Raw genomic sequence first — 15091 nt, 5'->3', positions numbered from 1 at the left:
ATGAGACCTTAGAATGCAGGATCAGACTACAGGTGGTTTGTTTGTAGTCTGTTACCAATGGAGACACATTTTCTCATTTTATCACAATTTCAGACACACTAGGTCAATAAAAGAAATTGCAAAACTATACAGCGTTTTATCGTTTGAAGTCTGGGTCGGTATAATCCTCCGTAGTTGGATTCTTATCTCGGACTCCGACCTGCATTATGTGAATCCTAGTCTCAGGGCAACAAGAAGTTATGTATGTCAATAGTTTTATCTGTCTGCACCTCAAGCAAATATGGGGTGAAGGTAATCGGCAGAAGAACATGTACGACTGTGGACTGAAGGGAGGATGTTGTTTGTGTTTGCAGCTAGTTATTTTCTACCCTTGTGACAAGCATGTACCTAATCAATGGGACATCATGGTCTCCATTGTTTTCAGGCATGACTGACTTATTCATAGCCGAGCAGATTAGTCTTTTTGAAAGGTACAGATTATCTCCTTGAACCTGTTCCAATACCTCCTCTCCAAAGATGACTCAAGATTACGCAGAGTATTTAAGGGCAGGATGACCAGGACGAGCTCATACCTGCAGACTCTCCTCCAACGAGACACGAAAGGCAAGAAAAAAAGACTACGTTGGATATGGTCAATGACCGGGGGACTAAAGCCTCTGGTTCCTTCTTTTCCACATTCGTTTCCGGTTTGGTACTCATGCAAAGAACCAGCCAGGAAAAAGGAAGACCATCTGCATGGCAGAAGACCAATGTCAACATGACTTCCAAAACTGCATCAACAGGGGCAAAAAATTCTGGAAAAAGTCCTAAAAAGGCTGAAGATTCTGGAAAACATAATTTCAGATTTCCTTCTCTACCAATGGTGAGTTCCTCCACCCCAAGAAGGGCAAAAGTTTCCTTCCCACCTTCCCAACAGATGGTGGTTCCCAGAAGACGCCTCTCCGTCCCGGAGGAGTCCATAAACAGACTGCCCAAGTCCATCTTAAAGCAAAGGCATTCAGTTTCGGTGGAATATCTACCACCAGCTCCTCAAAGTGACCACGTGAACTTGTCGGTGTTTTCGAGACTTCCTTGGGAAAGAGAGTTGTATTTCCCACCCATCACCCAAGACGGGATGTTGGTTTATCTCGAAGAGGATGGGTCCCTTCCACCGATGCTTCGCCGACTCAGTAACACCGACACCTACAGTTACAGCCAAGAGTTCCTACAAGCACTCAACGATTTATAGGCGGACAGTTCTGGAGAAGTCACGGACAAAAAGTCAGGACAGGTCCTCCAAGATGGACTTGTGAAGTGGTGACGCTCTGGAGGAATCTCATCCTTGTTCCTTTATTTGATTTTACCGTAAAGGACTAAAAATGCTTCTAAAAGAGGCGCCACACATCTCCGACAGACTCCCAAGTGGCAAATCCACCTATTCATGCGACAACTTGGAAGCAGAAGGAGTGAATCCCTTCATAACTGAAACGTGTAATACCTCATTTCTCCTGCGGAGGAGCTGCAGGGAAATTAAACACTTGCAGCAAGGTTGCTCTGTTTTATAGGTGATTTTTGAAGGTTCCAAGTATTGGACACCCTATAATCGATGTTCTTTCAGGTGACCCTTTAAGAAGACAAACCCTTTAAGCACTGTGATTTATTAGCATGCCTTTTCTGATCAGTTTGGGGTCCATCCTCTAATCCTGAGAATGGAGGGGGTAAGAGTACTGTACTGATTCAGCTTCGTACCCCCTTATTTAGCATAGCTGTCCCTCCATTCTCACGATCTGGTTGCCGGATCACCACTGATTATAAATATATATATTTTTTTGCATTGCTCTAATACATATTTTTCATAATATTATTTATTTATGATAATGAAAGTGCTATGTAAATTAATTAAGGCTTTATTAAGAAAAAGAGCGGGGAAGTTTCCTACAGTAACCAATCAGGACCTTACTTTCATTTTGCAACCTGAGCTAGAAAAATGAAAGCTGTTATTTGATTGGTCCACATCACTAAGCAACAACAACAACCAATCAGAGTTAACCTTTCATTTTTCTTTTGTGGTTCAGTGCAATCTCTGGTTGCTCATAGCGACCTATCAGACTTCAGCTCTTATTTTTCAGAGGGCCTTTGGAAAATGAGAGCTGCCACCTTATTGGTTGCCGTGGGTGATGGCTCCATTTTTTTTCCCCTTGCACTTGTTTTGTAACCCTTCTTTGTGTGATTGACACCTGTATGTGGATAACTATGTTAGGATGAATTTAATGTTGACTTGGGTGGGCCGTCCGCCATTTCAAGCCTAAATGTATGTAAATTTTATTATCTAGTTTGAACTAATGTCACACTTCATTTCATGAATTTCGGATAATTTTCTATATTCATCATGTATTTCGGATTGTGAAATGTAATTTCGGTCCATGGTTTTCTCAATAAACTCTCTATCCGTCTTCGCAGGGATTTTGGTTTTTTTGGATTGGTGCATACAGGCACCCGTACAATAGATGTCCACATTGCTCATCAGACCCCACTACTCATAATGGGGCTTGTGGGGCTCCAGGACACTGGCCGCCGCCTGTGAGACTGTTCACACGTCCCTTTTGTCACACATCGTGAATAATATCTCGTTCTGGTCTGATCGGCCCATTGAAGTGAATGGCTCCGTTGCTTGGAGACGCATCAGACCTGTATTCTCAAAGCAATAAAAAAAAGGCGCCTGTGTGGTCATGTGACCTTTCTATGGGCGATGTTGATAGCTTGGGACCAAATTAGGCATCGTATTTTTCTAGAGCGCACAAAGCCGGGTTCTGGATATTCTTACTGCTGGAAAAGGAGTTCAAAAGGAGTCAAAAGTTTTATATTTTGGACTCCATTTGCCTCATTGAAGTCAATGGACACGTCTCAATCCAAATCCAGGATTTAGATGAAAGCCGTGAACGCAGTCCTTACTGGCGCATGTGCTCGTGTACGCACCGAGCATCGCGGGTGCTAAAGTGACATGTTTCACAGCTGATAGCCACACAATATGGGGGGAATTGCCTAACAAACATGGGCAATCACTGCATGTTTTGTGGCTAACAGCTGCGAGGACTTGATCCTGTCACTCGAGCACTTGCACTCATCACTAGTCCTTACGGTTTCTGGGTAGATCAGTAATACCACACCCATAGAAGTCTACGGGGCCTTGGGGTGCCCCCAGATGCTCCAGATTTCATGCACAGTCACCAAGTCCATGTTTCTGGGGAATATCATATAGAGGAACTAGAGTGCTAGAGTCCAGTGCTGGCGGCTTTACACCACTCCGTCCGACGCTCGGCATTGTGCTTGGTGATGTACGGCTGCATGCAGCTGCTCGGCCATGAAGCTTCCAGCACAGCTTTTATGCTGATGTGAACTACCAGGCAACCCTTTATGAATGGCTCCAATGGAGGCTCCGAGCCCGGTGTCCCCTGGTGATCTTGTGGCATCTTCGGCGTTTTGTCTGAATGTAGCCTCAGTTTGCGCTCTCTGTCATGGCGTCACCTGTGTCTCCCTGAGCTGCTCTGACATGTTCGGACTTTCTTCCAGACCCCCCTCACTTAGGGTTTTATGTTACTCTCCAGATCTTTGCTCCCTTCTTTCTGCCACGGTCATAGTTTTATTGACAGCCTGTAACCTACAGCTATGAGCGAACCTGCCAGGTGCACCGAGGCCTAAACGCACATCTGTCATTACTCTGTATGTCCACCATTACAGCTCTTGGACGGATGGCCACCTAGCTTTCCTATGGTTCTGAATGGCAAATATCCCTGACTATTCACTAGCAGCAACACGTACCCTCTTAATTAGCAATTAGTTCCCTAATTATTCATATACAAAATCATCCTTTAATGTCACGTTGGTGTAAACGCCGCTGTTCTCCTGAATCCGGCGATGTTTTTCTTTTGCTTTTGCTCCTCTCCGTTCCTGAGATATGGCCTCTTCTTCCCCGTATATAAATCTAGTATTGTTTGCCAAGTGGGCCTGAACTTCAATATTTCTTTCTGTGCTTTTAAAAATTGGCTAAAAAGACTAGATTTATCTACAGGGAAGAGGAGGCCATATCTCAGGAACAGAGAGGAGCAGGAACAAAAGAAAAATGTCGCCGGATTCAGGAGAACGGCGGCATTTACACCAGATTTTAAAAAATACATATTTATGGCAAGTGACAGACACCCTTTAAATAATTTTACCCCAATTAAAGAATCCTACCCCCCCAACCTGTGACCAAAGGCTCCTGAGTCCTGACTACGCTGATTGACTAAACATCCCCATCTAGTGGCCATGGTACATAATTACACTACGCACTCGCCCTATGACATTCCTCGTTGCATTCTTACACATTGCCCTGGGGTGAGGGAATTTTAAGTGCAAGTTTACAGATTCTTGCATTACAGAGTAGACAGAATCAGCAATGACGACCCCTGACCAGAACCACAAATATTAACAATAAGAGGATGTAGATTTGGATCCAAAACTGGTTTTGACGCATTTGGAGAAATCTGGACACTACCAAGGTCCGTGCTGGCTCCGTACTGATCCGGCGGCGTCTCCTCTGCTGCCGCCCACCTGCCATCATCCAGGTAATGTGCTCATATCTGAGGCCGGACGGTTGTCACTACATTGTCTTATTAATGCCATAATACACGATACTGATTATCGAGTGCTGGATTATGGGGGCCCTTGGGCATCAGAGTCTCTGGGGCCCATCTGGCCTTTTCATTTTTTCGCTCTAATTTTTTTTTATTTTTCAGTCGATAGAGCTGTATATTTTTTATTGTTACATTTTACAACTTTTTTTTCTCATTTTATCCCATGTTTTTGTACGGCAAAGTCACCATAAAACAGCGACCCTGGCACTTTAGATTTTTCCTTTGGATATGTATATAGCAATATTAGTTTGGACAGTTATGTACTCGGTGATACCAAATATGTTAACTTTTTTTTTTTTTTAGATTTTATTTACATTTCTGGAAACAGGAGGGTAATTTTAACATTTTTAAATTTTTAGATATATTTTTATTAGATTCACTCGAATGTAGAATGCACTGAATACTGTAATGTTGCAGTGTTCTAAAATTACCGATATCCTATAATTATCTTATAATTTATAATATCATTATAAAGTACAGTGATGGGTGTCGAGTTGGGCCCTTGGTGCCAATGGGACCCCATTTCCAACCTTTTAAATGTCGCTGTCACAATTGAGAGCAGCTACTAAAGGGTTAAATTGCTGAGATGAAAGCCGGCTCCAATTGCAGTAGTTAGGGCTCGCTTACATAAGCGAACAAATCAGGCGAGTGCAATCCGATGAAATATCAGTATATATAGTATAATGTTATACAATGATTCACTCCTCATCTGTAATTTTTTTTTTTTTTTTTTATCAGCACGGATCATATTGCGATCGGACTGGTAAAAAATTGTGGCATTCTGTGGATTCAAATTTCGATTGCAATCGCCAATGGAAGTCAATGGGTAGGAGAAAAAAAAATATCGCACAGCACACGGACCATGCATGTGCCGTGTGATTTTTTTTTTTTTACGCACTAATCTAATAGGAAACTTGACATTTCATCAGCGCAGTACAGTAAATTCACGGACCAAACCATAAGAATAGAATTGATATATACAGTAGATTGAATAAAAACAAAAAATGGCTTGGAGTCCCCTATATTTTTCTTAACCAGCTGAGGGAAAGCCGACAGCTGGGGGCTGATATTTCTAGTCTCGGAAGGGGGGTAATAAACATGAAGCTTCCCATGTTATTAATATGGTCTACTTAACCTTTACTGGTTATTAACAAATGGGTGACCCCCCCAAAAATACGATGTGGGGTCCACCCTATTATTAATAACCAGCAAAGGTTAGGCAGACAGCTTTGGGCTGATATTAATAGCCAAGGTAGAGCTGCAATTCCAGACACAATCCATGGACAGGTATGGCACTGTTTCCTAAATAAGCTGCCATTATTTCTAATAATGGACAACCCCTTTAAAGGAAAATTATAAGAGAGGGAAAAAGAGTGGACTGCATTCATCACAGCAGCGACACCTCCGTCAGCATATGTTACCCTTTACAGACATAGGTGGAATTTGAAGATTATGGGGGGTGTAATGTAAAATCTGTAACAAGTCCCCCACCTGCCATGGAGTAGGGTCACAGACTACATAGGTCACCCCTAATTTGTGACACATATGCAATGGGAAAACGCCACAGCTCAACTCTGCGACCACCGCAGGTGTTATCTGAGCATGCTCAGGTGCTAATTGAGTGTTTTCAGTGTGCTCTAATTATATGTACGAGTCCCTGCGGCTGTATGTCTTGGGGCTGTTCAACAACCGCAACGCATGCAGGGATTGCCTGTGTTGTGGCTGTCGAGCAGCCATGAAACATACAGCCACGGGGACTTGAACATAGTATTCGAACACGCGGAAGACAGTATATTAGAACACCAGCATGCTGAGATAACACCTTATCCCAGCACGCTCACTCATCACTAGTGATAACCCCTAATTTGCCATTGCAGGAAATAGCGGTTGTCGGTACGTCCTGTTAGTTTTGAGAACAAACGCACAACTGGCCACTTAAAGAGAAAATAGCCATTTTTATGGGATGTTGTTCTATAGAGTACAGCTCTATGTGTATGTTGATTCTTTGCTTTCTTTCAGTAAATTAGAATTTTATATTATTGTAGTTATTATTATAGAGCAATCAGGTTTATTTTTTTGTTAAGCAGCCCATTTATCTTCTGCGGTCATACTATGCTATATAATTAGGGACATAGCTGATGGGATCAACAAGCTATTTTGACTTAGCCAGGGTATTTAGACACAGGGTAAGGAAAGCTTAACTACTGATATTGTCATAAATCCCCCTAAGAAATAATGGATGAATCCACTACTATGGGCACTGCTGACAATAATATGAGTAGAATGCTTCACTGGTCTGTACCATTTTCTGCGGGACGGGGGAGGGGCAGTATTTATATTGAATTTCAAGGGTCCCTTGCAGCAGAGGTATATCTATAGGGTTGTACCAGAAACCCAAGAAGACCCCAATGGCCCCTCTGCAGCATACACAGCACATGATTGATGTGGCCCCTGCTATAGATCTTGGATTGGGGCCCAGGGGCTTCAAGTTAAGTTTCTGATTTGCAGTAAAATGGTTTGAAACAAGTGGAGAAAGCCTGTCCTATCCTCCCAGATTCCTAAGTTATCTGTGCCAAGTAGGTTTCCATTGCTCTCCCTCCTTTGGCAGAGTTGTGGGTAAAATTTGGAAGCTCCTCGCCTATTTGCTGCTCCCATTGCAGTCCCTTTTTTTTTTTCTTTAATCAGTAAAATATGCACTTTTTTATAGACAAAAGTGGGAGGGCGGATGATGGGGCTCCTATTACACTCCAATCCTCAATAAGTTTGCTGCCTGTCAAGACCATCAGAAGCAACATGTTCCAATGTAAATGGAGATTTCTTTGTCTCCACAGGGTCCTCAGTCGAGGAGGAGAGTTCTCGAGATGCTTCTGTAATTCTGTAGGAAAGGTTCTACATTCTGGAGGCTGCGAAACGGAACGGGCTGAAAACTGATCTGTCCTGTTTGCTCAGGAATTTGCAGTCGATTGAATGGACTTTAATGAGCGGCAGACTATTTCCCCCCCTTCGCACGGAGAGTCTCAACATCACACAGACCCCAGAACGTGTTCCAAACTCAACCACAAGTATCTCGTCTCGTGCTGCCTAGGAGGGATGGAGTGAGGAGCCAGGAGTGGATGCCAAAAAGGGTGACCTAGGACACAAAGAGACTTCTCTCCTATAACCTGGTGGAGAAGAACCTTCTACATCCCATGGGTGGTCCACGTTTGGCTGGTCGACACTAAGCATATCTCCGAAAAGACGAAGAAGACGTTGACTGATCTCAGGCTTTCCTTCGCGTTTGCAGATCCTTTGGCATTTGCTCTTGACATCTGGAGCCATTGACGAGTCGGCTCTTTTTCGAACGTCCTTGGGTAGTTTGCCAAAATTTATCCAGAGGAAATCCAGGGACGGTAAAGAGCTGACAAAATGTTGCTCCTCAGGCTCATTGTGGTTGGTGCCATCACGCTTGGTCTTCTTGAAGGATGCCAGATGCCTCAAGATTGGAGACCGCAGACTGAAGCCTGCCGAGCGGAACTGGTGGAGACGGTGGTGTTTGCCAAGGTGTTGGCTCTTTATCAGGACAGCTACAGCGTCTACAACTACCTGCCCTGGCAGTACAACTCCGACCTCTTCTACTCTGCGGAGATTGAGCTGCTGTGTGACCAGGGCTGGGGGAGCATGTTGGAAGTTCCTGCGGGATCCCGACTTAATGTCACGGGACTCGGCTACTTCAACTGTCACTCGTACACGGTGATGGAGAACAACTCCTATTATTTCTTCCTAAGGTAACGTAGGTCTGTGACATGCTCACCTTAGCGCTATTTTTTTCCACTATTTCACTTAAGAGGGTATGTATACTTTTTACTTTTGCAACCATTTACTTCTGTACCAAATTCCAAAAAAAGAAGCAACTTTGCAAATCATCATTATTTTAAAAAAATTTTAAAAAAATCTACCGTTTTGTGTATACAGCTTCTCTGCAGACCTATGTGCTTCCAAGGTTACAGTCTACAAAAGCAAATCTGATCCTGTAACCTTCTGTCAGAAAGTTCTTACTAACTGAATGCCAAGTTTGCATTGGAGCTGCATACACAAAACGGAAGGAGATTTGCAAGAGTAAAATATAAAGTCAAAAAATACTTAAACAACAAATCATGAAGCACAATGTTAGTATGTGGCCGAGAGCAAAAAAAATCGAGCTCTCCCAAAATTAATACCCAGTCTCACTGGGTTACTAGGACAACTCCATCCAACATGAAATACAGCGAAAAAACGGAGTATACAAATCCCAAAGATCATAGTAGTCATCAGAAAAAAAGACTTTATTTTTACAAAAATACATATCAATAAAAGGGCTTTTGAAAAAGCTTGACTGCGAAACGCGCGTCAGGGGGCTGCTGGGGCACGTGGGAAAGCCGTCCGTGTACGTTATGGGTAAGCATGCATAGATAACTAAACGGACGGCTTTCCCACGTGCCCCAGCAGCCCCCTGACGCGCGTTTCGCAGTCAAGCTTTTTCAAAAGCCCTTTTATTGATATGTATTTTTGTAAAAATAACGTCTTTTTTTCTGATGACTACTATGATCTTTGGGATTTGTATACTTCGTTTTTTTCGCATATTTAAAATATAAAGTCAGTCCAGGAGTCGTCCTCTTCTTCTATGTTCAGTTCCTCAGCTGCATCTCTTTTTTGGGAAAAATGTGTGACGTCCAATATGGTGACTATTAATGTCCTCACGAGGGAACATGCAATGCTTATAATTTCAATTGTTATTCAGGGGTCTGGAAACGCTGGCTGACAACCCTTGCAGTGACTGAATTTTAAGTCACATTGGTTGTCACCCAGCTTTCCCAGAAGCAGACGTGACTTTGCAATGTGTTTTGGGAAATCACTGCCACTTACTGGTGAATAATGCAAATTAGTGTAGAGTTGCTTTGCAGTGCGATGGTATGTACTTTCTTTCTATTGTTTATCACCTCAAAGTGAATATTTGCCATTCAAGATCTAAGCTGATTAATTATAGTTTTTCAGTTCTCAGATGCAGAGCCCCAAATCCCTAATATTGGGTAACGAATATTGTATCTGCAGCCACCACTAGAGGGAGCTCACTGCACACAGATACATAAGATCCTGTCTGCAGTCACCACTAGGAGGAGCTCCCTGTATACAGAGATACATGATAAGATCCTGTCTGCAGCCACCACTAGGAGGAGCTCCCTGTATACAGAGATACATGATAAGATCCTGTCTGCAGCCATCACTAGAGGGAGCGCCCTGTATACAGAGATACATGATAAGATTCTGTCTGCAGCCACCACTAGGGGGAGCTCCCTGTATACAGAGATACATGATAAGATCCTGTCTGCAGCCACCACTAGGGGGAGCTCACTGCACACAGACACATTATAAGATCCTGTCTGCAGCCACCACTAGGGGGAACTCCCTGTATACAGAGATACATGATAAGATTCTGCCTTCAGGCACCACTAGGGGGAGCTCCCTGTATACAGAGATACATGATAAGATCCTGTCTGCAGTCACCACTAGGGGGAGCTCCCTGTATACAGAGCTACATGATAAGATCCTGTCTGCAGTCTCCACTAGGGGGAGCTCCCTGTATACAGAGATACATGATAACATCCTGTCTGCAGCCACCACTAGGGGGAGCTCCCTGTATACAGAGATACATGATAAGATCCTGTCTGCAGCCACCACTAGGGGGAGCTCCCTGTATACAGAGATACATGATAAGATTCTGTCTGCAGCCACCACTAGGGGGAGCTCCCTGTATACAGAGATACATAATAAGATCCTGTCTGCAGCCACCACTAGGGGGAACTCCCTGTATACAGAGATACATGATAAGATTCTGCCTTCAGGCACCACTAGGGGGAGCTCCCTGTATACAGAGATACATGATAAGATCCTGTCTGCAGTCACCACTAGGGGGAGCTCCCTGTATACAGAGCTACATGATAAGATCCTGTCTGCAGTCTCCACTAGGGGGAGCTCCCTGTATACAGAGATACATGATAACATCCTGTCTGCAGCCACCACTAGGGGGAGCTCCCTGTATACAGAGATACATGATAAGATCCTGTCTGCAGTCACCACTAGGGGGAGCTCCCTGTATACAGAGATACATGATAAGATCCTGTCTGCAGCCACCACAAGGGGGAGCTCCCTGTATACAGAGATACATGATAAGATCCTGTCTGCAGCCACCACTAGGGGGAGCTCCCTGTATACAGAGATACATGATAAGATTCTGTCTGTCTGCAGCCACCACTAGGGGGAGCTCCCTGTATACAGAGATACATGATAAGATTCTGTCTGTCTGCAGCCACCACTAGGGGGAGCTCCCTGTATACAGAGATACATGATAACATCCTGTCTGCAGCCACCACTAGGGGGAGCTCCCTGTATACAGAGATACATGATAAGATCCTGTCTGCAGTCACCACTAGGGGGAGCTCCCTGTATACAGAGATACATGATAACATCCTGGCTGCAGCCACCACTAGGGGGAGCTCCCTGTATACAGAGATACATGATAAGATCCTGTCTGCAGTCACCACTAGGGGGAGCTCCCTGTATACAGAGATACATGATAAGATCCTGTCTGCAGCCACCACTAGGGGGAGCTCCCTGTATACAGAGATACATGATAAGATCCTGTCTGCAGTCACCACTAGGGGGAGCTCCCTGTATACAGAGATACATGATAAGATCCTGTCTGCAGCCACCACAAGGGGGAGCTCCCTGTATACAGAGATACATGATAAGATCCTGTCTGCAGCCACCACTAGGGGGAGCTCCCTGTATACAGAGATACATGATAAGATTCTGTCTGTCTGCAGCCACCACTAGGGGGAGCTCCCTGTATACAGAGATACATGATAAGATTCTGTCTGTCTGCAGCCACCACTAGGGGGAGCTCCCTGTATACAGAGATACATGATAAGATTCTGTCTGTCTGCAGCCACCACTAGGGGGAGCTCCCTGTATACAGAGATACATGATAAGATCCTGTCTGCAGTCACCACTAGGGGGAGCTCCCTGTATACAGAGATACATGATAACATCCTGGCTGCAGCCACCACTAGGGGGAGCTCCCTGTATACAGAGATACATGATAAGATCCTGTCTGCAGTCACCACTAGGGGGAGCTCCCTGTATACAGAGATACATGATAAGATCCTGTCTGCAGCCACCACTAGGGGGAGCTCCCTGTATACAGAGATACATGATAAGATCCTGTCTGCAGCCACCACTAGGGGGAGCTCCCTGTATACAGAGATACATGATAAGATCCTGTCTGCAGTCACCACTAGGGGGAGCTCCCTGTATACAGAGATACATGATAAGATCCTGTCTGCAGCCACCACTAGGGGGAGCTCCCTGTATACAGAGATACATGATAAGATTCTGTCTGTCTGCAGCCACCACTAGGGGGAGCTCCCTGTATACAGAGATACATAAGATTCTGTCTGCAGCCACCACTAGGGGGAGCTCCCTGTATACAGAGATACATGATAATATCCTGTCTGCAGCCACCACTAGGGGGAGCTCCCTGTATACAGAGATACATAAGATCCTGTCTGTCTGCAGCCACCACTAGGGGGAGCTCACCACATACTGTCATACATTGAAATTATCATTGTGTGCAGTGAGCTCCTGCTAGTGGTAGATGAAGGTAACGCAAATGTGATCACTGAATTTTATATCTATGCAGGGGATTTGGAACCTTGTATCTAATATATAATTGCCTAGAATACTACTTCCTGCAATTTGTGCCAACTTCCGTGGCTTTGTCCGGAGCTAATGTCCGGAGCTAATGTCCGGAGCTAATGTCCGGAGATAATGTCCGGAGCTAATGTCCGGAGCTAATGTGCGGAGCTAATGTCCGGAGCTAATGTGCGGAGCTAATGTCCGGAGATAAGTGACGTCAACAGTGTCCAGTGTCTGATTGGTTGCCGCCTGCTGTGAGCGACCAATCAGAAACGTGCCGTACTGTGACACACTCCGCCCGCCATTTTGGTGTGATTTTTGAATTTTTACCTCACAGCAAGTTTCTACTGCGTGGAGGCGGCCCAGTGACGTTGCTCTTCAAGCTCCTGCCGAATTTCGTCAAAAAAATGATAATACCATTTACCAAAACTATATATATTTAGTTGTGAAGTGGTTCAGTGACATTTTCACACCAATTTTGAACTTTTGTTTGGTGTTTTCTCCATATACTGCCTATTATTTTTGTTCTTTCTTACTATTATTTATTAATTGTATTATTCTTACATTTGAATAAATAAAGTATATATGGATTCTAGACTCCCGATTCTTTAGAATCGGGCTGCCATCTAGTAATATAATAAAACACTAACTGAAGTAACGACAGGGAAAACTTCCTTCATAGATGCCAAGACAGTTTTTGCGGTAGAGGAGACCAGTGAAAATGGCAAGTAATCTGATGTATTTCAAGGGTTCACAAAATCGACACACCCATGTAAGGACCTCTACTGGTTTAGTTAAATAAAACTCATGTTTAATGTGGTTCTCCGGCACATGTCACTTCTGAGTTGGGGGTTAGAGATGCTGATGACGCTGCGTTCAGAGGAGCCCGGCCAGCAGGTATCATGCATCGTGAACGGGACACTGAGGGTTAGGTGGAGGCCGGGTGGGGTATGTGGGGGGCACTTCATCTGATGATCGGGAACCCCTTAGTGAAGCTGAGAGAGGGGTGTCCTATCAAGAGGCAGGACTTACTGAAACACAATGAGGCCAGAAGGGGGATGCAAAATCCAAATGCTGATGAGGGAGTGATGCACTAAAATGACCATAGTTGTCCTGGAGCTGTGTAAACTGGTTTACAGGCTAATGTCATTTGGAAATATTCAAGCTGAACTGCCCTCCTATAGAGCGATGATCAGATTAGGTTACAGTGAAGTCCAATCATTAGGACTGTATATGATTAGTGATAATCATATACAGTAGATAACACAGGATCCACCATTCACAATAGGTGATGTCACAGCTCACCTCCTCCTCCTGTACAATGACTGATAACACCTCTATATACAGTAGATAACACAGAATCTACTATTCACAATAGGTGATGTCACAGCTCACCTCCTCCTGTACAATGACTGATAACACCTCTATATACAGTAGATAACACAGGATCCACCATTCACAATAGGTGATGTCACAGCTCACCTCCTCCTCCTGTACAATGACTGATAACACCTCTATATACAGTAGATAACACAGGATCCACCATTCACAATAGGTGATGTCACAGCTCACCTCCTCCTCCTGTACAATGACTGAATACACCTCTATATACAGTTGATAACAAAGGATCCACCATTCACAATAGGTGATGTCACAGCTCACCTCCTACTCCTGTACAATGACTAAATACACCTCTATATACAGTAGATAACACAGGATCCATCATTCACAATAGGTGATGTCACAGTTCACCTCCTCCTCCTCCTGTACAATGACTGAATACACCTCTATATACAGTAGATAACACAGGATCCACCATTCACAATAGGTGATGTCACAGCTCACCTCCTCCTCCTGTACAATGACTGAATACACCTCTATATACAGTTGATAACAAAGGATCCACCATTCACAATAGGTGATGTCACAGCTCACCTCCTCCTCCTGTACAATGACTGAATACACCTCTATATACAGTAGATAACACAGGATCCATCATTCACAATAGGTGATGTCACAGTTCACCTCCTCCTCCTGTACAATGACTGAATACACCTCTGTATACAGTAGATAACACAGGATCCACCATTCACAATAGGTGATGTCACAGCTCACCTCCTCCTCCTCCTGTACAATGACTGAATACACCTCTATATACAGTAGATAACACAGGATCCACCATTCACAATAGGTGATGTCACAGCTCACCTCCTCCTCCTCCTGTATAATGACTGATAACAACTCACCATAGTGATATAAAAAAAATGCTAAAATATAAAAAAATATATATTTAACATAAAAACCTGATTTAACAATGTGTAATTTTCTGCCCTATCAGCACTGAGCCGCTCCTACTCTGCTGTGTCATATAACGTGCCGTGCCTTTTATAATTTGCTCCACTATGAGGGCACTGAAGGTGACTCCCGCCATGGTGACGTCCCAGAGAGAGGAGACCCCGTACAGACATCGGGAGACCCCCGCAGACCGTTATCCATCTACACATTTGGTTTCCAGACAGCAGATGACTGACAGATCCTGCACAGATCCCCGTATGTGACCCGCCCGGTGGAGATGATCTCATAAAAAGTGAAAGCAGAGATTTAATGAGGTGCAGCCTATAACGGGGGGGGCGATAAATCTGCAGACGGCACTGGGACTCCCAGTACAGTAAACGTCGGGACATAACTCAGAGACACTTGGAAAGTTTTAAGGCTTGTTAACTTAATAG

At 44.2% G+C, this 15091-nt stretch overlaps 1 protein-coding gene across 2 annotated transcripts in view; it reads left to right on the top strand.

Annotated features, from left to right (window-relative positions):
* The first annotated feature begins 4401 nt into the window (after positions 1 to 4401).
* LOC138647433 (coiled-coil domain-containing protein 3-like) overlaps positions 4402 to 15091 on the top strand; it is a 28624-nt gene continuing 17934 nt past the window's right edge. The window contains exons 1-2 of one of the 2 annotated variants that reach the window (XM_069736432.1): positions 4402 to 4583; positions 7484 to 8416. In XM_069736432.1, coding sequence (XP_069592533.1) covers positions 8058 to 8416 — 359 coding nt within the window. In that variant the 5' untranslated portion in view covers positions 4402 to 4583; positions 7484 to 8057. Of the gene's footprint in view, positions 4584 to 7399; positions 8417 to 15091 lie in introns of those variants that run through there. The other variant, XM_069736431.1, reaches the window with a different exon arrangement.

Source organism: Ranitomeya imitator, chromosome 8 (genome assembly GCF_032444005.1).
Source record: "Ranitomeya imitator isolate aRanImi1 chromosome 8, aRanImi1.pri, whole genome shotgun sequence".
Classification (NCBI taxonomy): Eukaryota; Metazoa; Chordata; class Amphibia; order Anura; family Dendrobatidae; genus Ranitomeya; species Ranitomeya imitator.
The sequence above is the reverse complement of the archived record's forward strand: the minus strand, read 5'-3'. Positions and strand labels throughout refer to the sequence as shown.